The sequence below is a fragment of the Abramis brama genome (assembly GCF_963993115.1).
Source record: "Abramis brama genome assembly, chromosome: 14".
NCBI classification, from domain to species: domain Eukaryota; kingdom Metazoa; phylum Chordata; class Actinopteri; order Cypriniformes; family Leuciscidae; genus Abramis; species Abramis brama.
Window position 1 is genome coordinate 26798983 of NC_139976.1, and position 27477 is coordinate 26826459.

Sequence of the window (27477 nt, forward strand, 5' to 3'; positions counted from 1 at the left end):
ACTGCCGAATGACTAAAGAAATGTTATTAGCAAGATGGTAGAAAACTGCACATTTCTTGTCTATTCCACCCACTGCCACTTATACCAACAACGGAAATAAGCACAGTTAGCTTAATATGTGGGAGAGCGTTGCTATAGAGAGTGACAATATTGTATTGCAATTTGTAGCACTTCAAAGTCAATACCAAATCAAAACTAGTTAGCACATTGTTTGTAATTGAAAAGGTTTAATGACAAAATATGGTTATGGTTACACTTAAAATAGTTACAAAATATATGTATGAGATGATGATAACTTATATTATTAATTGTACACAGCATATATGAAAAATGTTACCTGAGAGAAAAATATAGAGAGAGAGAGAGAGAGAGAGAGAGAGAGAGAGAGAGAGAGGGAGAGAGAGAGAGAGAGAGAGAGAGTAAGAGGAAAGAGGAGGTAAAGAGAGAGAGCCCCAAGAAAGGGACCCAGAGAAGAAGAGAGCCAGAGAATCAAAAAAAGACAGAGCAACAGTTTCAATGTTCTTTTATCCTTTCCTGACCATGTGACTAAAACCCAGATGTGAGACATTCAAACTGACCAATCAGATAATTACACTTCCCCCACTGTACTAAAGGTGTGACAATTCATCAACCCCCAAAGTACAAAGATATTGGCCTACAGGCCTAGATCACTATCAGAAACCTCTAAGAGGGGGTGTAAAAAGTAAAGCAAATATCTTTGTTCATTTAAAATATCTTGGATTATTTTCAATCCTACAACACTTTAAAATAATTGTACTTTAGTATATTTTCTAAAAATATATTTTAGAAAAATATACTTGAAGTGAAAATTCTGTTTATTTTTTAAAAGTGTATTTATTTGCACTTTATTAAAAATATATTTTAGTTATATTTTAACTGTGAGCTGGAAATGATCATTGTAACAATGCATTGAAAGTATACTTTCAAAATACATTATAGTATACAATAGTATTTTGTACAAAGTATAGCTAAGTTTTATTTGTCTAATAATGTACATTTGTTATTGAAGACAACGTATGCAATTTGTAGTATTTGGAATAATCCAGAGGTATTAATGAGCCTATACTTTTTACTCAAACATATCATGCCATGATAGCCTCATGGGCAAGTGCGCCGACATGTAGCGTCGTTGTGCTTCGGGAGACCTGAGTTTGAGTCCCGGGCTGCGTTCTAGTCCAAAATTGTCATGCCCTTCACTCGCTAACTTCCCTTGGAACACCCTTGATCACTTGGAATCAGCTATGGAGTTGATTTATTATTTAAATGTTTTTTACTTTTAAGAATTTGTTTAATGCAGCCTCCAAGTGTATATAGCTGTGTTTGGGTTGTTTTAAATAAAAAAATATAATTAATATATCATAGAGTTGTTTGTCGTGGTGGTGATTAGACGAGATATGTGGTGACGTCACAATCGTACTGTATTGTGGAACATATTGGTGCCTGAAGTGTACATATGAAGTAGGCTCGCTCCCTCGGTCAAAATCGAGGGAACGAGGGTCTGTCCATATAAACTTCCCTCGTCCACTTCATGAAGTGGAACGCACTTCAAAATGGCGGCAGGGATTCCCCCGAGGGGAAGTGCTTATGGAAGTTTGCAAGTGCGTGTCTAAAAGTGGACTGGAACGCATCCCCGGCTCGTGGACCTTTCCCGATCCCGTCTCTCTCTCCCACCTCACTTCCTGTCTAGCTACTGTCCTATCCTAATAAATTTTATCCTAATAAAATTGTATCCTAATAAAATGTACAATTATTTTATTATTTTAAAATAAAATATATATATAAATACACTTATTGTATATTGCTTGTATGTTTCGAAGACATTCTTAATGAATTTGTAATGTACTTGTAACACACACAAAAAAATACACTTTAATATCACTAATCAAGCATCTAATTAGTCCCTACACAGGCATATACTTTAAGTATACTAAGTATACTTGAAGTTGGTCCAATTTAGTACACAAAAGTACACTAAACACATTTAAAGTTATGCTTTACTACAATTTTATTACAACTAAAATACACTTAGTACAAAATTAGTTGTTTCAAAATAGCACACTGCAAGTTAACTAATCATTAACAGAGTTTAAGTATACTGATAATTAGTCTGACTGCAAGTATACTTAGCATTTTTCACCAGGGTTGGCCTACAGAAGGCCCCATTTAAGCCGCTTGAGTCAGTTGAGCTTGATGCCCTTTCTTTAAAGATGGTGCTCCTGACCAAGCTTACCTCCATCAAGAGGATTGGGGACCTGCAGGCATTCTCTGTCAGCATAACGTGCCTTGAGTTTCATTCCGGCATACTCTCAAGTAATCCTGAGACCACAACCGGGCTTTGTGCCCAAAGTCCCCACCAACTCTTTCATGGATCAGGTAATAAACTTCCAAGTCCTGCTTTGAGACGAGGCAGAACCAGCCAATTGTTGCTGTGTCCAGTACGGGCCCTGCACATTTATTTAGAATGCACGCAGAGCATCAGAAGCTCTGAGCAGCTCTTTGTCTGTTTCATAGGGCAGCAGAAGGGGAAGGCTGTCTCCAAACAGAGTTTGGTCCACTGGATAGTGGATGCTATAACCTTGACATATCAGACACAGGGTGTGCCCTGTCCCTTTGAAGTACGAGCACACTCAACTAGGAGTGTTGCATCGCCTTGGGCTTTAACCAACGGCACCTCTTTAGCAGATATCTGCATAGCTGCGGTCTGGGCAGCACCTAATACCTTTACGAGATTTTATAATTAAACTAGGTAACTAGGTTACGTTTCGTGAGTGCACCTGTTAGCCAGCACAAAGTAGTTTGCCGACATCTGCATCGCCAGGACTTTTAACTCAGTCTAGCGTTGTGGCGTTTTCCATAGGCACCCTTAGTGTCAGTATTCGACACCATGACATACCTCGGATCCTCAGCACAAACCTGAGCGTATTATGTCCGTATGTCTGGGGGCATGGCCAGACATGCAAATTCCACATGCCAATTTCATTGGTCTTTCTGAATATGTCAGAGGTGTTTGGGGCTCCAAGAGTCAACCCTAGTGTTAGAATTCGACAACACGTCTCTCTCTCTCTCCATCAGGGAACGAAGGCTACTACCTACGTAACTGAGACAAGATGGGTGTTTTTCAACCGCTTTATCTGATTTGCTAAAATCATGAAGGCCCACCCCTAAACCAGGCCCCTAAAGGATTGGAGAAAAAAAGGTAAAGCGATTGAAAATGCCCATCATAGTTTGAAAAGGCCACACTGATTGGGTAACACCCACAAGTGTTCTGCAGAGAAACATTTCTGCATGATCTTGAGGTGATCAACTACAAATCAAATGTACAAATCAAAATCACTTTTTCCACCTACGTGTGCTGTCGTCTTTCATCAAAATTTCAATGCTCATTTCAAAACTCAACATTGTATCAATGTCACCTTGCTATCTGGGTTGGCAGCATCCAGTATTTAGTGAGCAGTATTCAGTAAGCTGCATCCAAGCATTCCATTCTGGGCAGAACTACTCTGAAGCATTTGTTGTCCCTTTGTCTTTCTTAGATGAGATTTTGGCTCAATTCCCCAGCACCAAAAAAGATGATAAGTCTTCAAAGTCTGGTCCGTCCTCAACTTGGTTAGTGCACTGATATATTTGCTATGTATATTGGTCTGTATACAAATTTTTCTATATACTCATTCTCCATCTCTTATGACAGGTATGAGATTACATATCTACTACATACTAACTAGATAGTGGTATTATTACTGACTGATGGCATATCCCTGCAGACATCTTTTTTTTTTTTAACCCTAAAACAGGCAACGTGAACTGGGAGTCACAACTCATAAAATCCAAAATATATCAAATATTAAAAAAATTATTTTGGATATGTTTTACTTAAGTCCAGATGATATAAAAAATGACATGAAATGATTTTTTGCTTATCATTTTCCACTCTTGCCTGTTTAAGGGTTAAATAAATGTCTTTGTATGCAGTAATGTAACATTCTGGAAGAAAATTTTAATTCACAAAGATCAAATTTGTATGGGTGTAGACTGTATATAATCAATACGTATTTATGACTGTTGGACAGTGATGGTGATTTTTTTTTTCTCTGTTTCTAGCTCAGCGAAACCATCAGCTACATCTGCTACATTAGAGCTGGACAAACTAATGGCGTCTCTGTCAGACTTCAGAGTCCAAAGCACAGTATGTTTGATACACAATTTTAAGCATTTAAAGGTGATGTTTGTTATGTTTGCACCACTAGCACCATCAGATGGAAATGCAAAATTAATAATTAGTAACTGCAATTGGCTTACTGATAGTTAACTTATTAAGCTGGGTTAAGCCTTGTTTATACTTTCGCCAAGCACTGTACCGCAACCGTCTGCTGACTGATCGCACACTTCAGAGGCATTTATAGTCGATGTGATCGCCATTGTACTATTTTATAAAATGACTGGGCAGTTGGGACAAAACAAATCCTCCAGAAAGTTTCACGAGTTCACACTTACATACAATCAGATATATATCAGGAATCAGGAATAATCGAGAGTGAGGAGTTGGGGTGGAGGAGGGATGCTGGAAAAACTGTCGTGGAACAGAGGTAAGTTGGCTCTATATATAAGCCTCCTCTCAAGCTAACTGGGTAGATTATCTGAACGTGCTCCTGCCGAACTTTTTTAATAAAAACAATTTCACGAGTTCACACATACATATAATCGGACCCTTATCTTTATTATAAGTTACAGGCATGCAATCTTTGGGCAAAAAAAACAAGAAGTGATTTTCCCATTTTGAACTGTCACCTTTGGCATATAATGCAACAAAGATGGCTAAAGTCAAAAGATTTAACAAATAGATCTACCAATCTCTGTGTAAAAATCAAGTAAGGATGCTGTTCTAAAGTAATTTTTACCCCCCTGTGATCTGACTCAAAATCTCATGTGAAAACCCCCTCAACAAAATGGATTACTTGAAGCTGGAGGTGATGATGAGTTCGGAGCACCTGAGAAAACCAAAGGAGGCTAAAATTAGGGCTGCACGAATTGGGTAAAAAATCTAATTGAGATTTTTCTAGTTAAAATAGCGATTTGCGATTTAAAGTGTGATTTAAAATAAATAAATAAATAAATAAATAAGAACATCCAGTTTGTTGTGCTTGCTTGTAGGGCTGCACAATTTGACCCAAGATTTTGTGCTTATAAATTAATGACTAATAATAATTATTATGATTATTTTTATTAAAAATATTAATATAATATAAATAAAAATATTTTAATAAAAATAAAAATATTAAAATAAGAAATAGTACTATTGCAATAACACTTTCATTATTCAAAATAAAAAATAGAGTATTTAAGAATAAATATAACAATATAATTATAAGAATATAATATTAATTATATTTTTATTTTACAGAAAACAGTTAACGAAAAACTGCAGGGTTACCTGTTAACACGCAGGCAGACTATGATTATAAACCATTAGAAAGGTCTTTATTATAACATTTATTATAAAATATTCTATTATTATGATAAAAATTTGTGACAATAATTTCTTAAGGTAGGTATGCAAAATCATGATGAATGAGCCTCTTATGCATCTACTGTGGGGGGAAAAAACACCTGGACATTTCTGTATTCTAGAGAAAAACATATGGATTATCATATCAATTTCTTCAGTATTATTTTTCCTATTTATTTATTTTTATTTTTATTTTTACCCAAAAATAGGATAGAGTGATCATTACTGAGGGCTAAACACACGTCAGTTTCATTCATATTGGAAGCCTGAGGGCTAAATCAGTCAGCAGGACACAGGGATTTTTTCTGACTGACAAGGCTGCAGGCTGTGCACATGTCAATGCTTTGTACATTCGGGTGCAGTCGGGTTTGAAATGAAATGCCATCGGGTCCGACTCGAGTCTAAATTCATCGGGTCAGTCTCGGGTTGGGTTTTTCTTTTTAAATTTTTTATTTATGCTCATCGGGTTTGGGTAAGAAGTGATTCGGGTCGATTCAGGCCAGGTACAGATTTTACGATCCGAGAAGACCTCTAGTCACAACTGCATTTGCGTCTGCCCAAGGGACCGCGTGACTTTTGTCGCACATAGGGCAAGGTCTGTCACTGTGCGCAGCTCTTGCCTTGGCCTGGTAGAATTGCAAGAGGGCCATGGCGTGCAGGGCAGAGGCAGCCTGTCCAGCAGCTCTGTAAGCCTTGGCTGCAAGCACAGGCCTTGGATGGGAGACACGGATTGAGGCAGGCGACAGTGCTATGTGGAAATCACAATCGCGCGCTCCACTGTGGTGATCTCCACGTACCCCTTGGCCACCCCACAATCGAGTGTAGTAAGGGCGGATGAGGCGCCAGCTCGGTTTCAGGCAGAAAAGGGCACTTTCGGAAAGAAAGTTACTGGGGCGGGACGCTGTTGACCAGCGTGCGCCGCTCCAAGATACCAACTTGAGCGTTCGGGACACAGTGGAGGCCTCCATTCGAGCCTGACACTCTTTCTGACACCAGCAGCCCGGGAAAGCATGGCCGTCAGCTCTAGGTAAGGCTCGATTAAAGCTACTCTCCCCGAAGTGGGCAGCCGAGTCTTCATCACCGGAGGACTCTAGTCCACCCTCCGATGCAGCGATAGACATCTGATCCTCCGCCGGAGCCCCGAATGAAATGCTAGTTCCCCCTTGAGAAGGACCAGCAATATCACTCAGAAGCTCCACAGCTTGCGATTTGCTAGAGGAGTGGGGGGCCCACAGATATGTACTCGGTGGGAGTGCCCCCACTGTGATCCTCAGGTCACCCCATGTATTCACCGAAGTAGCCCTCTACTGGGCAGAGGAACTAGATTGGGCATAGTAAAGAGGACTCCACCTCGTTTGAGGTATTCGAGTCTCAGCCGCAGCACCACGATGGTCATCTTCCCGCATTGGGTACATGACACATCCACAAAAGCCACCTTAGCGTGCTTTAAGCCCAGACATGTGAGGAAGCAATCATGACTGTCAAACGGAGCCAGGAAATGACCGCATCCAGAAACAGTGCTTGCTTTTTTAGGGAAATAGCTCTTTTATAGTGCTGAAGCGCACAGGGAAATGGTCGCTGCACACGCTAAGCGTGCAAGACTATTGGAAGCCTGCAGTGTGCATAGGAACTATTTTAGTTTAGCTGCAATGAATGCAGGGAAATGCTATTTTAGAGTGCCATGTGGTTTGTAGAACACTCATAGTAGATGATTGCAGAGCAGAATCGACGAAACGCTTTGAATGTGCAAGTGCAAGGGTGCTTCCCTACATACCCACTTCGCGGGGCGGGGTGCACGATGCAAATCTCGCACGCCAATGTCCATTGGTGTCTAATGTCCAAGGTGATTAGGCTCTCAGGCAAGATCCCAATTCGTCAGTTCAGTTCTGACATAACATCGAGCATCAAGCACTTTTATAAGGTGTTTCAACATAAATGTGTGTCCACAGTGTGTGTAAACAACCAGCCTATAATTGTGAAAATCCACCCACTCCTTTTCTTATAATCCCCATAAATCATAAACAGTCTCTCCTAACGAGCGGGGGCTTCCCTTTATTAATTATTAACTATTCAAAAAAATTCTACTTTAACAGCTGCAGGAAATACATACTGTGATTCGTGATTTATTTTCATTAAAGTGTAAGTTGCAGGTTAACCACCACAGCCAATTAATGTGTAAATTAAAGTGCTCTATATGTATATATTTAATTATTTCTGTCTTAAAATGCGTTAAAATAACATTTATTGGGGTTTCTTCAAAGGTAGCGTGTTTTTTCAGTAACTGGTGATGACGTCATAAGAGGAACTCGCAACCCATACTCTGCTAGATTCTTACTGTATTATGGCTATTTGGAGAACGACTGAGGATGTGGGAAACCATAAAATTCTTTATGGACCACAGCCCTACAATTTTTAACCGGTCAGACGTGAGAGAGGGGAGGAAATTGCCAGGACCCATGGCACTCAAAGAGTTATTAATGCTTGGTGTGAGGAGAATGAGTGGAGGGTTGGCCAGGTGTCCTGGTGAGTAGCTACGTTAGAGCTAGTCTAGGCTAGCCTGGTGCAAACTTAACCCGGATAATATAAGGGAACAAGCCAGTCTTTTCAAAAGTTTGCCGTCATGTAGAATAGCAAGGAGGGACAACGACTGAAGACATTATTTACTTACATGGTGTCAGTCCAAATCAGAGCTGTAGAGATGCACACACTGCACAGGCACCAATCGCTAGTCTCATCGACGCCTCAAACGTCATGTAATACCCTTCCTCAATCCACGCTATTTCTCACGATTTAATTAGCGATGTTTATTGTCAGAAAAGAAAAAGAGAGATCGATGTCCCCATCACTTGTGTTTGTGTGGGCTATGCCACCAAATTGAATCAGCAGTGGAGAGTATGTGCTGCCGTGAGGTGAACGCGTTTTGGAGTTTAGTGGACAGCTCGACCTGCGACCGGCTGATCTGACGTGCCTGAACCCGGTGCCTGAACCCGTTTGTTTTACGAATAGCTTATTCTCATTTCAGGCAGGATCACGGTCCCCTTGAAGTCAGCACACACGAGTATGTTTACAGTTGAGTTATTTTATCCATAATTTTTTTATCAAATAAAACATACAACCAACTTTTCTGTAGTTATGTAAGGCATCTATAGCTATGACTATGCCGGTAACTCTACTAGTGAGTTCCTCTTATGACGTCACGCCCCATCTAGTGGAAGGGAGCGGGAGCGGTTAAAACCACTGTTAAAAGTGCCAACTTTTCATATTATATTCAGCATTTTGGTATAAAAAACAATGGTGGGCGGTTCTTATCTTTATGTTTAATAAACACATTGCATTATCTTCGTGAAAAATTTAACCTGCAATTTACACTTTAAAGAAGTTTTAAAAACATACCCTCCTCTGCTTTTATCACAGATCGCACCCTGAGTATTGCTATTGTCAGGCGTTGGTTGCAGCAGGAGTGAGGAAGTGTTGAGGCAGGATCTATTTGTAGCAAGAGTGTTAATTTACAATTTCAAACAAAACTTATACACATAGGAGTATAAGCTCAGGAGCATAAGGAACATGCAAACCTACATAGTATTAGGGTACATTTACACAACAAAGTGTAAAAACAACATCGTTTTTCCTTTGCGTTTTTTGCATACAGACGACAATGTTGCAAAATGATCCCCATTCACACAGATCAGGAAAACATCTAAAAACACTGTACTATGCATTCCAGGCCAAAAGTTAAAATTTCCAGGCCCCCAAAACGCCACTGTCATGTAAATGAACAGCCAAAATGCATACAAAGTTTTTAGTTGAAAATTATGAACAGAATGAGAACTTAACTGGCTGACACATAACTCTCCAGATTCTGTTGTAAATATGCCTGGGTATAATGTGTACAGGAATGACAGGGAGCATGGTAGGGGCGGAGGAGTTTTGTTGTATGTGAGAGATGTTTTTAATAGTAAACAGATTGTATGGCCAGAGGATATCCAAATTGAAGGTGTCGGAGTAGACGTATCCCTTTCATCTTCAATGTCATTTACCATAATATGTGTATATCGTAAACCATCTGCAAAGTTGGATTTCTATGAAAAATTTAAACTTCTTCTCAAATATTGTGATTTAAATAAAGAAACAATCATTATTGGTGATTTTAACGTAAATTGGAATGAAAAGAAGGTTAGAAAACATCTTAAAGAAACTACAGACCGCTATAATTTCACACAATTAATTCAACAGCCCACTCGGATAACTTCACGTTCCAAAACATTAATAGATTTACTTTTTGTCAATCGACCTGAAAGAATTACAAAAACATTTAACTTTATGACAGGCTTATCAGATCACAATGCTTTCTTTTTTTCAAGAAAGCTCACAAAAAGACGTTTCAAAGTTTCACACAGTCATACTGTGTATAATGCTATTCCAAAAAAACAAATGCCAAACTTTGCGGCGGCTTTGCAAGAAACCGATTGGAGTGAATTAAATCAAAGTGAGGACATAGAGAATTGTAGTAATCTGTTTCAGTCTAAAATCAATCAAGTAATGTTAAATTTTACCAAAAGAGGAAGCCATAATAAGAGAAAAGGAAAGTTGTTACCTTGGTTAAATGATGAGTGTAGGAAATTAATGAAGGAGAGGGATGTGCAACTTAAAAAATCATTAAAATCAAGTCTTACAATAGATAGGCAAAAATTCACATCCTTAAGAAATAAAGTCACTAACTATATGCGAAAGGCAAAAGCAAAATTCTTCATGGATATTATCACTGATGCAAAAGGGAATGGCAAAAAAATCTGGCAAAATCTCAACAAATTACTTGGTAGACAAAAGAAAGAATCAGTTGAAGACTTTGAATTCAAAATTAACAACGCTGTAGTAAAAAACCCAAATTCTCTATCAAATGAATTTAACCAATATTTTTCTAAATCTGTTAGGGAGATAACTGAACTGTTTGAGCCACCTGAGAAAATAACTAGACCCATTGATCCTTCCAAGCCTGTGTTCAATTTGTGTGAAATAACAGAGCTGGAGGTAGACAACATCATTGGATCACTTAAGAGTTCCAAAGCAAAGGATGCTTATGGGTTAGATTCACATTCTCTAAAATTATGTAAAGACTCCTTAATTGCTCCAATAACATATATGATCAATTTATCATTCAAGCAGAGAATTGTTCCATCCTTCTGGAAAATGGCCTTAGTCACCCCAATCTTTAAATCTGGTGATAAATTAAATGTAGCCAACTACCGACCAATCAGTATCCTTCCAGTGGTCTCCAAGGTCGCTGAGAGGTGGGTTGCTAAAATTATAAATAAGCATCTAAATAAAGGCCACTCCCCCTTGCATTCGATGCAATTTGGGTTCCGCACCAATCATTCAACTGAATTTGCCAACAGTTTGTTTGTAGAAAAAGTAAAAAGTAAATTGGACAATAGTGCTTGTGTCGGTGCTGTGTTTTTAGATTTAAAAAAAGCATTTGACACTGTTAATCATGAGATTTTATTATCTAAATTGACATATTTTAACTTTTCTTCAAATGCCATTCAATGGATTAAATCGTATTTGGACTCAAGAAAACAGTGTGTTAACATTAACAGTGTCAAATCGTCTTTCCTAGATGTTCCCGTTGGTGTGCCTCAAGGGTCAATACTCGGTCCCTTATTATTTTCTTTATATATAAATGACCTTCCAAACACTTGTGTTGATGTTGAATTTCAAATGTATGCTGATGACGCAGTCATCTACACAAGTGCAAAAAGTGTTCAAGAGGCTTCTGCCATCCTGACCTCCGCTTTGGTCCCTGTAAATGAATGGCTTTTTAAATCTTGTCTGCTACTCAATACTAAAAAAACAGTTTGTATGATGTTCACTAAACAGTCGCGCGACATAAAACAATCTGGTGTATTTTTAAGAGGAGAAGAATTAGAAATCGTCTCAGAATTTAAGTACCTTGGTGTGACCCTTGATTCCACATTAAGTTTTAAAAAACATGTAAAAAGAATATCGAGTACAGTAAAATTAAATCTACGAAATTTTAAACAAATCCGTCAATTTATACCATTTGGGGCTGCCAAAGGTTTTTTACATTCTATGATTTTATCACATATCGAATATTGTTGTACAAGTTGGACATTGACTGGTATGAACACACTCAAATCAATAGAATCACTCTATAAAAATGCCTTAAAAGTCTTTGATAAAAAACCAATGTGTCCTTCCATATTTGTAATATTTTACAAAAACATAATCTATTAAATCTAGAGAATTTTAAACATTTTAAATATGCCTGTTTTGTTTACAAAGTGTTAAATGGATTAGCCCCACCTCCCATGTCGGACTTCTTTAAATCAAAGACTCACAGTGGTGCCAGGACACAGGCTTCCACTAGAGGTGACTGTGAGGTGCCTTTCAGAAGAACAGCCTTTGGACAAAATGCTCTGTCTGTGAAGGCCTGTAAGTTATGGAACAGTATCCCCATCACTGTCAGGGAATGTTCCACATTTCCTATATTTAAAACCAAACTCAAAGTGTGGCTTAAAGCAAACCAGTCTTGTGACCATTAAGTGACTTTTATTTTACTTTGCTTGTACTTATTCATTTTTGTCATTTTGTATGTTATAAGTTCTGTATTTCTGTAATTTGCCAAGGGACTACGGATTTAAATTAGCCCTGTGGCTATAATCTGGCATGTTTACGTCTGTTTTTGTTGTTTCAATGCAGATGTTCATTAATGTGCATTGTCCCTATCAAATAAATAAATAAATAAACTAAACAAGAAGTATATATACACACACAGAGTTAATAAGGAACCGAATGAGACAGAGGTGCATGTAATCAATATACCATTGAGTAACCATAGTGACAAAGGACATAATCAGAAACCAAGGAAACCAATCAAACAGGAACTAAACACAGGGAGGAAACACAGAATAAAAAGAAAACTCAACACAGGAGTCCACAAACAGAACATACACCTGACAGTTATTCAATGTTGATTAAATTCTGGTTGTAACACGCAAAGTTTATGCAAAAACAAAATAGTTCACAATGTCCGGTCACAATGCTTGGCATTGGCATGTAGTTTATCCGGGTAGGGTACCTTTTTTTTTGCAATTGAGAAATGGACAGTGTTAAGATAGAGGTAGTCGCTGATCAGCGCAGCAAAGATTTCTCAAGGAGAATGAACAAAGCCCAGCTCTATGACTTGAATCTTGCAATCAGAATCAATCCACTTCACCCTCTAAGGCCGCCAATGGAACAAGCAAAGCCTGTAGGGCCCCAAAGTTGCATCTCATACAAACACCGTCTTCCTGTTGTGAAAGACTGGATCCTCTTCGAGTGTCGGGCCGCAGCAGTAGGCCTTCAGGCCCTACTCTCCCTGCCATGACCCACTCTCCTCCTACCTCTGCTCAGCCACACACCATGACTTTTCCCACTCTCTCCCTAAAATCTAAAGATTTAAATTTTCCTGTTCTGCACAACACAGATGCCCATACTACCGAAAGCTATCACTTTGGAAGTCGCCAGCAACATCAGAGCACAGATTCTCTCAGAATCTCTTAGACATTGATTTATCCTCTCTACTGTCTCTACTTCCTCCAACTGAATCAAATCGCTAAATTGATTATGGTGATTTTTTAGTTACCTTAAAAATACAGCACATAGCTTCAGAATTCTGTATCGCATTCTGTTGATACAGCGAAATAATTTGAGCTGCTTTTCCTAATAGGAAGCGAGAACCAAATAAATATCTCACGATTATAGCATGAGAGGTGGAACCCATTTTTATATGTATGTGAAATCAGCTAATCAACCCTATTTCTCCATTTTAAATTTAGCTTGTCTGCATCCACCCAAAACATTAGTCTTTTCGTCTAACTTGACTTTTCTACATCTAGTACTTGATATCCCCTCTGCTCCCTGAGGAGGGGATGAGCTGTATATGCGACCATTGCCGTTTCAACTGCTGGCAGGGCTATTCCATCTGATGCTGTGAGTATTGGACTCCCGTCCACTTGAGCCCTCCGGTTAAAACGGCCAAACTGTATCCCCATTCGACTGCCGGCGGGGCTTGCCTATCCGATGCTGTGAGTATTGAGATCCTGTCAGATACTGAGAGAGCTCTTCCAGTCGAACTACAACCGTGAGCATCCATGTTCAACTGCTGGCAGGGCTTACCTGTCCGATGCCATGAGTATTGAGCTCCCGTCGGATACCGCAAGAGCCCTTCTGGTAAAAAAAACAGCATCGACATCCCAGTTTAACTGACGGTTGAGCTTACCCATTTGATGCTGTGAGTACTGAATTCCCGTCGGATGCTGCATGAGCTCTCCCACTCGAACAACCTGCCTGGCTTAGGCTTACCCATCCAATGCCGCGAGTATTGAGCTCCAGTCATCTATGGGCCTTTTTACACCTGGTCACTTCATGCATTTTCTCTGATCAGATATCAATCCGATCGTGAAAAGGCCAGGTTTAAATGCTGTCTGAAACGCTTTCGAGACGGATGTAAATCCGATCACTCAAACCACTTCAGGAGGTGGTTTAAAGCACATTCCAAACAAAACTGGACAGGTGTAAATACATCTGGTTGTTGAAACCACATATGTAAATTTTACTCCTCCCAAAATGTAAAATCAATGTGTGAGAGCGTGTTATAGGCTATATAAAATGTTATAGCTAGATATGACAGTACTACTGCAACAAGCATCACCCCAGATGAGTGTCTCTTCAGCCAAGCAAACTCTTGCAAATGAAACTGAAAGTCAAGTCAAGTTATCTTTATTTATATAGCGCTTTTTACAATGCAGATTGTATCAAAGCAGCTTCATAGTGATAACATGAAAATAATACAACAAAGTTTGTTTCTAGAAGAAAATTGTGTCATTGTCTACCTTAAGTAAGGCAGATCAATAATATTGTTGAACATTAAATGTCCCCAACTAAGCAAGCCAAAAGCCAAGGCAACAGTGGCAAGGAACCAAAACTCCATCAGGTGACAGAATGGAGAAAAAAACCTTGGGAGAAACCAGGCTCAGTCGGGACCAGTTCTCCTCTGACCAACGAGCGAACAGTGTATGATTATGAGTCAGGCAGCATTATAGGTCAGAAGTCAGATTGGATCAGAACATTCAGAATATTTATCCAGTTCCATCTGGTTGGAAGTCGGAGTCATCACGCCGGTATGGAGATTAGTTTGTTGAGGATCAGTGCCGATGGCTGTCGTGTCGATGAGGCCTTCACAGGGCTGATGAGGCTGGCACCTCATGGATGGGTCCAGGCGCAGGTCCACTATCTGATCTTGGATACGGCTGACTTCAGTAAACCTCAGAATAAACAGAAAGACTAACATTAGCGTAGTTACCATTCTTCTTATGACATAACGAGTACATGAGGTGTTATAGGAAGTGTCCCCAGTTCCGGCTGACCTAATCTATGCAGCCTAATAATCATTTAACTGATTTGAATAATAGAAATGTATAATGTTCTATATGAATGCCAGGTAAAAGAGATGCGTTTTTAGTCTAGATTTAAACTGACAGAGTGTGTCTGCTTCCTGGACAATGTTAGGAAGACTGTTCCAAAGTTTAGGTGCTAAATAGGAGAAGGATCTACCGCCTGCAGTTGATTTTGATGTTCTAGGTATTATCAACTGTCCAGAATTTTGAGATCGCAGTAGACATGAAGGACTATAATGCGTTAAGAGCTCGCTCAAGTACTGGGGAGCTAAACCATTTAGTGCTTTGTAAGTAGTCAGCAATATTTTTAAATGTATACGATGTTTAATAGGGAGCCAGTGCAGTGTTGACAGAACGGGGCTAATACGGTCATACTTTCTGGTTCTAGTAAGTTCTAGTCATCTTCATTAAAAGCAGTGAGACTAAATGATCTTGCCAGTGCTGATGCCACTCTCTCTCCTCTTGCGGTCTTTGATCTTGAAAATACCTGATGATAAATAAAATGCAGCTCATATTGTCTCGGTTATTATGGTAACCCCTGTTCCCTTCGCCACGTTGGATTGATCCAACTGATAGGCATCTCGCTAGAGAGCCACAGCTGCTACCCCCTTCCAGTGCCCTCTCCAAGCCTCCTGCCCCTTCTTGCCTGGAAGGATGATATGAGAGGGCTTACACAGAGAGTGTCTGTCACTGTTGTTCTGTGGTAACCCATACAGCAAGACTATTGGATAACACTTGGAAAGCGTGCCCTTTCTGTTAGGAAGGAGAACGCTGCGGAAGCCACATTCTTCCCTAAAGGAGTTATGTGGAGATATACATATGGACAAACCCGAAGGTTGTACTGCATATGAGATGACTGCGTACTGCATTAGGATCAACCGTGGAAGAATACACATATGGGATCCCCGCAGATTTGCACATATAGAACCCAGTCTAGACCTGGTTCTCAAGGATTCAACAGATAAAGGCCTGGCGCCAGACGCTCCGAAGGTGGTGGAGGACTCAACTGGTTTTTCACTCTGGAGCAATATAAGCGCATAGTAGGGCGCAGCAAGCTGACAGAGCCGGGCTTCTCAGTGCTTCTACCCGTTTAGGGTGAAAACACGGGAGGAGACCGGCTCTACACATAGGCTATAGAACCTAGCGAACGTGTTAGGTGTTGCCCAGCCAGCAGCTCTACAGATATCTGTTAGCGAGGCGCCACGTGCCAACGCCCAGGGGGATGCAATGCCTCTCGTAGAGTGAGCATGCAACCTGAGCGGACAGGGCACGCCTTGTGCTTGGTAAGCCAAGGCGATGGCTTCCACTATCCAGTGAGCCAACCTCTGCTTGGAGACAGCCTTTCCCTTCTGCTGGCCTCCGTAACAGACAAAGAGCTGGTCTGAGGTCTTGAGGCTTTGAGTTCCGTCCATGTACAGTCGCAGAACGTGGACGGGACAGAGCAAAGCCAGGGCTGGGCCTGCCTCCTCCAGGGGCAGCGCTTGCAGGTTCACTTCCTGGTCCCTGAAGGGATTGAACCTGAACTCTAGGCACGATTCCTCGACCAAAAATGCCTGCAGGTCCCCTACCCTCTTGATAGAGGCCAGTCCAACCAGCAGCAAAGTCTTCATGGACAGAAGCTTTAAGTCTGCTGACTGCAAAGGCTCAAAGGGAGCATCCTGAAGTGCTCAAAGCACCAGGGCAAGGTCCCAAGAGGGTATGGAAGGGGGCCAAGGAGAAGTGGGTGCCATTGGGTGCCCCATCTCTGAGAAAGAAGGTCCTTCCTCAGAGGAAGGGGCTGTCATGAGGAGCATGAGTTCTGAGAACCAGTTGATGTGCCAATGCAGTTGGGGGCTCGTCCACACCCCTGACACTGCATGCCTGTTGTACGTGGCACCCCAGCCAGTGGCAGAGGCATCTATGAACACCACAGCATGCCTGGACACCTGTTGCAAGGGCACTCCTGGCCACAGAAACAAGGGGTCTGATCACGGGCTGAAGGTCTGGTGGCACACCGGTGTGATTGTCACCCGGTGAGTGCCGCGTTGCTTCGCCCATCTCGGGACTCGGCCGTGAAGCCAGTGCTGAAGCGGTCTCATATGGAGCAGCCTGAGCGGTGTTACCTCTGCCGCCACTGCGATATGCCCCAGGAGCCTCTGAAAAAATGTCAGTGGGACCGCCGTCCTGCCTTTGAACGTATTCAAGCAGTTCAGCACCGACTGAGCACGTTCCTCTGTGAGGCGCGCTGTCTGTGCAATCTAATCCAACTCCATACCTAGAAAAGAGATCCTCTCCACGGGGGAGAGTTTGGTCTTTTTCCAGTTGACATGAAGACTCAACTGGCTGAGGTGACTGAGCACACGGTCCATGTGTTCGCATAACTGATCTCGAGAGTGTGCCAGTATGAGCCAGTCGTTGAGATAGTTGAAGATGCGAACGCCCTGTTCTCTAATGGTAACAAGGGCCCCCTCCGTGACTTTCGTGAAGACGCAGGACCTTGTACTGATATGCATTGGCTCTCTAGCGAGATTCCTATCAGTCGGATCACTCCGACATGGCATCGAACGTGACCGACTGAAAGGGAACTGTTGCTTTCATTGATGGTTCTGGGCTCAGGCGAAATTGTGAGCTCAGAGCTCTCTCCTCAGACAGCACACCATGCTTACTCTCTTTACTCTATCCGATTATAAAGTGTGAACCAGCCAATGTTGCTTTGAAGCCGTTATTTGTGTGTGCACTTTTGGCTCAAGTTACAAAAAAATGGCATGTGCAGAACCGCACAAAATTGTAAAGTCAATGCACAACTCCACAATAACATAATTTTTGCTGCGCACAACCAACCAAACTTGCAGATGCAGCAAGTATAACAGTGAATGTCCACTAGAGCGCCAAAACTCCTCTGTGTCTCTGAAAATCCTCAAATGTCTCTGCTTTGGGGTGTGTCTGTAGCGAGTGTTTAATTTAAGTTTTTTTTCCAACACATCAGATATATGATCATATAAACAATATAATCATCACAGATACAAGAGATTACAGTTGCAAAGAGGCGAGCTTTGTTTCTAAATGCCCCATGTAAAGATATGCTGTAAAGATATACAGTACTTTTGTAAACCAAGCCAATATAATCACAATGAAAGCATTCAAACTGCAATATTTATCATATATACAACAGCTACAAAGCATCCAATGTGTATTCAATATGATTTATGCACCAAATACAGAATAAACTCTTGCACCTTTTTTTTTTTTTAAATGCTCAAGACGTCACTATGTGAACCTCACAGCGATTGACTGCCACCCGTGTTTTTCACTTGATATTTTTATAAAAATGTTAAAACTGGCCAACCTTTTTACACTCTTACACTTTTTACTGCTCTCAGTGCTTTCTCCGATCCACTGTCAGTCCCACAATTCACCACGTGAGCGTGAAACTCAACTCCCATAGAAATGAATTGAAAATGCTCACTTTGCTGTACTGATTCTACGCCAGTGGACACGCAACGTAAATCAAGCTTTAGGAGAGAGTTTATTTACACTTCACCTTTACTTAAAAATATTAATATTCTTTATGTAATTGAGTTTTGTTTTTGTTTTTGTTGTATCAGCCAGCAGTAACTGTGGCGGCATCTCCACAGCAAACAGCTTCTCGACCCCCTGCATCCTCTGGAGGCTCATTGGACAGTATGTTGGGTCTCCTCCAATCAGATCTGAGCAGACAGGGTGTGCCTACCTCCTCTAAGGGAAACTGTTCCACTTGTCAGAAACCAGTTGTAGGACAGGTAAAATTCTTTAATAAATCCTGAATTAATCAGTAGTTTAACTAATCAGTAGTAGTTGTGGTCAATAGCCATTTTTTTTTTTTAATGTTTCAATGTTTTCTTATTGGAGGTACTATCAAAGTATTTACAGTGGTGTGAAAAAGTGTTTGCCCCCTTCCTGATTTCTTATTTTTTTGCATGTTTGTCACACTTAAATGTTTCAGATCATCAAACAAGTTTAAATATTAGTCAAAGATAACACAAGTAAACACAAAATGCAGTTTTTAAATGAAGGTTGTTATTAAGGGAAAACAAAATCCAAACCTACATGGCCCTGTGTGAAAAAGTGATTGCCCCCTAAACCTAATTAACTGGTTGGGCCACCCTTAAGCCTAGTTCACACTACACAACTTTAAACGTCGGCAGATCGCTGTGCTGTTCAGACTACATGACTTGCTCTGGAGTCTTGAAGTCGTTGTGGTGTTCACACTACGTGACACTACGTAAATCTTCTGCAACGGGGTTATACACTACACGAGCTGACAACAACTCTGTCACCCAACGACTCTATCCGGTCCCAAAACCACATTTTGTCACGAAAACATGCGCAAGAAGTGGAATGGGAAATGGCGCATTCCAATGGCGCATTGTCTATTTGAAAATGGACGGCGGGACAAAATTGGCGGTAAAAAAATATAATAATAATAATAATTTTATATATATATATATATGTGTGTGTTAGGGGTGTGACGGTTATACACCGTCATTAGAACTCTATAACCGCCAAAACCGTGTTATTAAAATATTTTTTACAAATATTTTTTATCATAGAGAATGTTTAAATACTAATAAAAAACAATTGTTGACTGTCTGTGTTATTATTGGTCTACATAGTTTCCAACTGTATTTGATTCTTTGCCAAGTACCCCCTGACCGACCGCCAATCATCCGAGATAGAAATAAAAGCTATGACTATGATATAGTGTGCCATCATTATGAGATTTATTAAACAAATGAAAAACATTTGCAATAATAAACATTTGCAATAATAAACAACGTATCATTACCGATAACTGATCGTGCAGTTTACCCCTTGACTAAATGATCAATGATCTGGGCCCCAAACATGTTTGATAAAAGAAACATATACAGTGTGTATATATGATGTGTATTACATTTTAGCTCAAAAACAATTGTAATAAAAGACAGGATCATAAGATGCGCAATATATTGGGTTTTTACCACTTAAAGGGGACATATCATGCCAAATGCACTTTTTTAGCCCTTAAATGCATTTTGTTGTATATTTGGAGTGTTTAGAAGTACAGAAAATATGAAATTATTCTCTTCAGGTGCTTCGTTGATATCTTTATATTCTGTTTTGGTCATATTTTTCAACCTGTTCCGATTTTTCTGTTATCTATGACGTTTTTTGAACTATTACGTCACAGTATTTGCAGCGGAACTGCCAAATAAGGACATTGACTTCCGGCCCAACACTTCGAGCAATCCGCCATTTTTATTTCTCGCTGCAATTTTGTAGTCCAAGCTAAAGGATGCAGAAGTTACGAGAGGGTAAGTTAAAATGTTCGGTTGTTGGATGTAGTAACCCACACGCTTCATTACACCGTTTAATGTAGATGAACTGCCGCGCTTGTTACAGGACGCATGTTTAACTGAAAGAACGAGCAGAGAGAGAGACCCGGTCGCGCGCACGCGCGCACTCCCTCTCTTCAGAGCCAGGCGAAAGTGTAAACAAGACATCACCGTCTCCAAACTAGACGCTGTCTAAATAAATCGACACGGTGGTAAAAGGTCGGAAGACCAAAGTTTCATGTGTAAATACAGTACACACCATTGCGATACATCCATATGAAGACGTTGTTCTACAAGTTCGTCGTCTTCATTTTCATCTCGCTCCTGCTTCGACTCTGGCTCGAACATGTAAGGCTGGCTGGACAAGTCTTCCGTTGTTGATATTTTGTTAATAACGTGTGAATAAAAAGTTTCTGTGCCGCTAGATAATCGTATCTCTGCTATCAAACTACAAAAATGGCCGAACGGGGTGGAGTTGAACCGAGTGTCACCTCTGCAACCTGGAGAGGGGGCGGGGTATGAAGTGTCTCAATTGTATTTAAAGAGACCGCACCAAAACGAGTTGCTCTCAGACGCACATCAGAAAAGGGGTAGAAAAGGGGCCTGTGGAGCTATAATAATAAGGAATTCAGACCCAAGCATTGCAGTTCCGCTTTATATAGACTACAAATGTATGATTTATATGTAAAAATGAACAATTTAAAAGCATGATATGTCTCCTTTAATGAAGTTTTGTTTTGTAAATCGTCAGACATGATTTTTACCACTTCATTAAGTTTTGCTTTGTAGAAAGAATTTCTTTAAAGCGAATTTCGTTTTGTACAAATTGTAGGCTCAAATAGACAATATAATAACCGTGACATGGACGCGTTCACTTGCATTGCATTATGAACTAGAGCGCATCTCATCGTAAATGAATGAAACTCAGCGTAGGCCTATGCCTCATACATTAGCATTAAATATCTTTGCTGCATCCTTTCTTGAACAGACAAGGGCTTTCTTGCAGCTCGCATCAGCAGAGCATTGCATCGTCCATAGACCGCAAAACAATCAGCAGATGGCGGGCGGGTACGGCTTTGAAATTTGGTCAAAAAACGTTGGTGCAGATGATGAGTTTTGTCATTTGACTCATGTCATAATCGTCACACCAATTCTGAAACCGGCACACCCCTAATATATATATATACACATACACACACACACACACACACATACATATACATATTAACATACATATATATGTATATATTGTTTGCACAATGATCTGTTTAGAACCCCCAAAAAAAAAAAAAAGAATATGGGTGAAAGGATGGATAAGCACACGCGGGCAGCAGGGATTGTCTGTCAGAGAGAGTTGGAAGTGAGTAAAACATTATAATGAAAAAGCATCTGCCTGTTGTGGTTTGGCAATGATGGTTACAAATACAAAGGGCTTTTGTAATGTCATAACAAGCTGATCATTGGCTGTTGCTCGTCGCGACACGTGACACCACAGGCTATCGAGTCGGCCGACAGCTCCGGATATCTAGCATGCTAGATATTTTTCTGGGCTCGGCGACGCGTCTGCGAGGTGTTGTTGGCTCTTTCATACTAACAGATTGGCGAGCGTTCATCGCCCGCTAATCCCCCGCGATTTGCACGCGATAACACCCCGACCTGTCGGCGAGCTCAACGATTTGCAAATCGGGGCTTAAATCTGGCTTGAAATCCTGTAGTGTGAACTTGGCTTTAAGCGTTTGCGATAACTTGCAATGAGTCTTTTACAGTGCTGTGGAGGAATTTTGGCACACTCATCTCTGCAGAATTGTTGTAATTCAGCCACATTGGAGGGTTTTCGAGCATGAACTGCCTTTTTAAGGTCATGCCACAGCATCTCAATAGGATTCAGGTCAGGACTTTGACTAGGCCACTCCAAAGTCTTCATTTTGTTTTTCTTCAGCCATTCAGAGGTGGACTTGCTGGTGTGTTTTGGATCATTGTCCTGCTGCAGAACCCAAGTTCGCTTCAGCTTGAGGTCATGAACAGATGGCCAGACATTCTCCTTCAGGATTTTTTGGTAGACAGCAGAATTCATGGTTCCATTTATCACAGCAAGTCTTCCAGGTCCTGAAGCAGCAAAACAGCCCCAGACCATCACACTACCACCACCATATTTTACTATTGGTATGATGTTCTTTTTCTGAAATGTTACTTTTACGCCAGATGTAATGGGACACACACCTTCCAAAAAGTTCAACTTTTGTCTCGTCAGTCCACAGAACATTTTCCCAAAAGTCTTGGGGATCATCAAGATGTTTTCTGGCAAAAATGAGACGAGCCTTAATGTTCTTTTTGCTTAGCAGTGGCTTTCGTCTTGGAACTCTGCCGTGCAGACCCTTTTTGCCCAGTCTCTTTCTTATGGTGGAGTCATGAACACTGACCTTAACTGAGGCAAGTGAGGCCTGCAGTTCTTTGGATGTTTGTTGTGGGGTCTTTTGTGACCTCTTGGATGAGTTGTTGCTGCGCTCTCGGGGTAATTTTGGTCGGCCGGCCACTCCTGGGAAGGTTCACTACTGTTCCATGTTTTCGCCATTTGTGGATAATGGCTCTCACTGTGGTTCGCTGGAGTCCCAAAGCTTTAGAAATGGCTTTATAACCTTTTCCAGACTGATAGATCTCAATTACTTTCTTTCTCATTTGTTCCTGAATTTCTTTGGATCTCAGCATGATGTCTAGCTTTTGAAGATCTTTTGGTCTACTTCACTTCTTCTTCTTCTTCTTCTTCTTCTTCTTCTTCTTCTTCTTCTCTTGATTAATGGCAAATTGCAACCAACTTTTAGGTGCATACCGCCACCTACTGTACAGAAGTGTGTAACATCATGCTATTTAATTATTCTCATATTCTGCTCATCAACCCTGTATCTTTAAGAAATTTAAAAAGAGCCATTCTCGAGCTTATTATCCCTTCTGCCTTCTCCCTCTCCTTCTGTTCCCAATATCCCCATCAGATTCCACTCCCGCCCTGCTTCCTGAACCCGGTCTTGAAACACCTGTTTTTCCACCTCATATAATATACAGTGTAATATGACATGTTCAGCATTTTCTTTAACCCCACAGTTTTCACAGTATTCACTATTCCTTTTCCCCATTAGAAACAAGGTGCCATTCAATCCTGTGTGATCCACTCTCAGTCTTGTCATTATGATTTCCTCCCGCCTAGTCCTTTCTTTATAATTTTTAATACTGACAAATTTTTATATTTTATGATATCCCCTTCCTTTCATGTCTTCTTCCCACCATTTCTGCCATATTTCCATACCTTTCTTTCTAATCACTGCTTTTCCTTCTCCTTTTCCAAGTGGAATTGGAACTGTTATTTCCTTCTGTAATGCATCTTTTGCTAGTTTGTCTGCACTCTCGTTCCCTTTCACTCCCTCATGTGCTGGCACCCAACAAAACTGAACGTCTGTTCCACCCCAATGTAATCCTAGCAGACTGTGATGTAGTTCTAAAAGTAGATCTTCTCTGGCAGATTCCATTGACTGTATGCTTTTTAGAACAGATAATGAGTCTGTACATAATACTACCCCATCAGGTCTTACTTCTTCAACCCATTGTAATGCATTGATGACTGCCACAATTTCTGCTGTGTAGTCTACTTCACTTCTTCTTCTTTTCGTTTTATGGCAGATTGCAACCATGACTGTAAAGGTGCATACCGCCACCTACTGTATAGGAGTATGTAACATGAGAACATATTATTATGACTATATCATCAAAAAAAAAAAAATAATAATCAAAAAAAATTTATATACTACCTAAATCCTATTATATATTCCTATATTTTTCAAATATTGTACAACTGCTTTCTGTGCATCCTTTACCCCATCTCCTGTTGTGCCTAACAAACCTTCAATATTCCACTTTCTTCCTACCTGACTTATCTTTTGATTTAGTCTCATCCTCTCATCCCTATATTTCTTACAATGCAATAATACGTGTTCAACATCTTCCTTGGACCTACATTCTATACATTCATCAGATTGACTTTTACCCATTAAAAACAATGTTTTATTTAATCCTGTGTGATCAAACATTAGCCTGGTTAAAACACTCTCCTCTCTTCTGTTACTTCTATTCACCCCCTGTGCATTAATAGATTTTTGCAATCTGTAATATTTCCTTCCACTTTTATCCACATCCCACCTGTCCTGCCATTTTTTCATCATTTCTTTTTTAATTATTGCCTTAGCCTCTCCTTTTCCAAGGGGTATATTTATTGTATCATTCGTCCTGGTTGATTTTGTCTACTTCACTTTGTCAGGCAGGTCCTATTTAAGTGATTTCTTGATTGAGAACAGGTATGGCAGTAATCAGGCCTGGGTGTGGCTAGAGAAATTGAACTCAGGTGTGATAAACCACAGTTAAGTTATGTTTTAACAGGTTGGTCAAACACTTTTTCACACAGGGCCATGTAGGTTTGGATTTTGTTTTCCCTTAATAATAGCAACCTTCATTTAAAAACTGCGTTTTGTGTTTACTTGTGTTATCTTTGACTAATATTTAAACTTGTTTGATGATCTGAAACATTTAAGTGTGACAAACATGCAAAAAAATAAGAAATCAGGAAGGGGGCAAACACTTTTTCACACCACTGTACTTAGGTCTGTAAGTTAAAGTATAATTTATTTTCTCCATAGAAAAACAGATTTTTTAAAACATTTTAAAGACAGACCTGTCATTATCTTTCGTTGTTAAGTTTAATGGTTTACATTAAATTACATTGAAGCAAGTAAATTAAATTACATACACTAGACCATTAATCTCAAAGAGAGATCCACTAGTCAGCAAAGTCACTGTAACCATGGAAAAAGAAACACTCCCAAAATAGCTCAGCAGTGACCCCACGCCCACACCATACCATATGGTATTTTACGTTTATTGTAATTGACTTTACTTAGTTTTCTTATACCTATTTTTTCCAGTTTTCATAAATTTGCTTCAAATAGTTTGTAATGTTTGCATTTCATCTTTGAACTAGTTGGTATGATTCATGGCTTAGAACTCTTTACTGAATTTTGTTTTAATGCCTGGAGAAAAGTGAATGAGATACAACAAAAAAGTGGATGGTCAATGTTTTACTGTGTTTATGTGCACTTCTCATTTAAATAACGATTGTTATTTAAAAAATGCATCTTCTTCTTATATCTCTTAGGTGGTAACAGCTCTGGGACGTGTTTGGCATCCGGAGCATTTTGTTTGCTCTGAGTGTGAGTGTGAGCTTGGAAATTGTAATTTCTTTGAGAAAGATGGTCGACCATACTGTGAGCCCGACTACTTCACCCTGTACTCACCTCACTGCGCACAATGCAACAAGCCCATACTCAATGTAGGTATACATTTCAGTGTTATATTCACGAGTTCACACTTACAAATAAGTCAGATAGAATAAATGCGTATTTGGCGTGCTGTCCGAGGAGAGGGCTCCAGGGTCGGTATTCAGCCCGGACCCAGAGTACTCCCCCTGTATTCCTGGCTGTGAAAGAATAAGCCAAGAGTGAGGAGTCGGGGTGATGGAGGGATGCTGAAAACTGTCAAGGAATGTTAGGCGAGCTGACAGAGTGAATATATATATATATGCTTCCTCTCATGCTGATAGGGTAGACATGGTAATTGTTTGATGACAAGTTGATTGATTATTTGAACGTGCTCCTCCCTAACTTTGTTTATGAAACATCATTTTAAGAATGGAGCTATAATTTCTGTAGGAGCATGTTCATTTAATCCAACAAATCACAATGCTAGAGCAAGCATGTATCTAAACTCTTGCAACAATTTTTCCGGCAACCCAGTTCCTCCTCCAACCCCAACTCTTCCTTACATTTAGCCCGTTTCCACCTGGTATTAAGATACGTTTTGGTCGAATGGATCACAAGTGGACAAGGGAGACATATCCATTTAAACCTGGCATTTTAATTCGTCTCGTTTGTCCACTTTCGACCGCTTCTGTCCTGATTACTTCGAGGGGAGCGTCTATGGGTCCCTTTGTTTCAGTCAAGTTTAAATGCCATCTGACAAGCGCGTTTCCCAAAAACACGTCCCACAATGAATACGCAGTTCAGTAGGCGGTCTTTATAGTGGCTGTTCGAATGCAGTCAACCACATGAGCGTTTCCACTGCGAAAGCAATCCGGTCGATGCGTTTTTGAATGTGTGGTCGAAAGTGGACAAGCTCAAAACATTTTCCACTTTTTCCACCTGTATCTAGCGTCGCCCACTTGTGATCCAATCGTCCAAAACACATCTTAATACCAGGTATAAACAGGGCCCTAGTTATTGTAAATATTATTTAAGTAAATCCAGGGGGTACTTGGGTTGCATCTTGATCTCCAGCCCTCAATTATGGACAGCAAGCCAAATCTTTTTACCTTCACTTCAGATCAAGGATAATAATAACATGCCAACTCCTAAAATTAATTTTAATGCTAGCTTAGCAATTCTCATTTGACTGGAGAGCAGAGACAACACGAAATCCTGTCCTGAGCTCTGTGATGAAGGAGCTTATGAATGACTTGTGAAAAAAAAAAACACATAATTTATCTTGTTTAATACTTGCTATATCCAGCAAAGTAAACCATCAGATTGAAAGGTGATTCTCACAAAACTGATTTCTGCAAGCTTTTTTCGAGGTGAATTTAAGTGTTTTTCCAAAAAAGGACACTCCAAAAGGACATCAAAAAAACAAATCAAATAAGGAGTCCATGGAATTCATAAATGTATGCACACCAAAGCACCCATGAAAAAAAAAACATTACAGAATTTTTTTTCCAGAAGTCACAGTGTATAGTTTATGTGTACAGTGCAACAGCAAAGAGCTTGTTTACATTTTAGACAAATCAAGTTGCAATATCGAACAGGACCACATGGAGATGCCCCCCAAAAAAAAAAACCTGACTGCATATACCTACTACAGTACACGGATCCATTCAGAATACCTAAACACAGCAACATACACATCAAATCAACATTATCCTGATTGTGTGCGTAAACAACTTTAATGAACTGTGTCTGTGCATCGAGAGGTCTGTCCATCGTTTGTCCATCATTTGCACATCAATATAACAGACTCGCATGTGCTTACTGTACGACTCCTGTACGTCTCCGCAATCGTCTTCACCTTGATTGCA

At 40.3% G+C, this 27477-nt stretch overlaps 1 protein-coding gene across 8 annotated transcripts in view; it reads left to right on the forward strand.

The window, feature by feature from the left end:
- The window catches only part of LOC311096657 (transforming growth factor beta-1-induced transcript 1 protein-like), a 135133-nt gene that overhangs the window by 83081 nt on the left and 24575 nt on the right, over positions 1–27477 (forward strand). For 6 of the 8 annotated variants that reach the window (XM_084135936.1, XM_084135938.1, XM_084135937.1 and 3 more), the window contains 4 exons: positions 3555–3627; positions 4120–4204; positions 18564–18737; positions 25507–25680. In XM_084135936.1, the coding sequence (XP_083992062.1) occupies positions 3555–3627; positions 4120–4204; positions 18564–18737; positions 25507–25680 (506 nt within the window). The remainder of the gene's footprint in view (positions 1–3554; positions 3628–4119; positions 4205–18563; positions 18738–25506; positions 25681–27477) is intronic. The other 2 variants (XM_084135940.1, XM_084135943.1) reach the window with 2 other exon arrangements.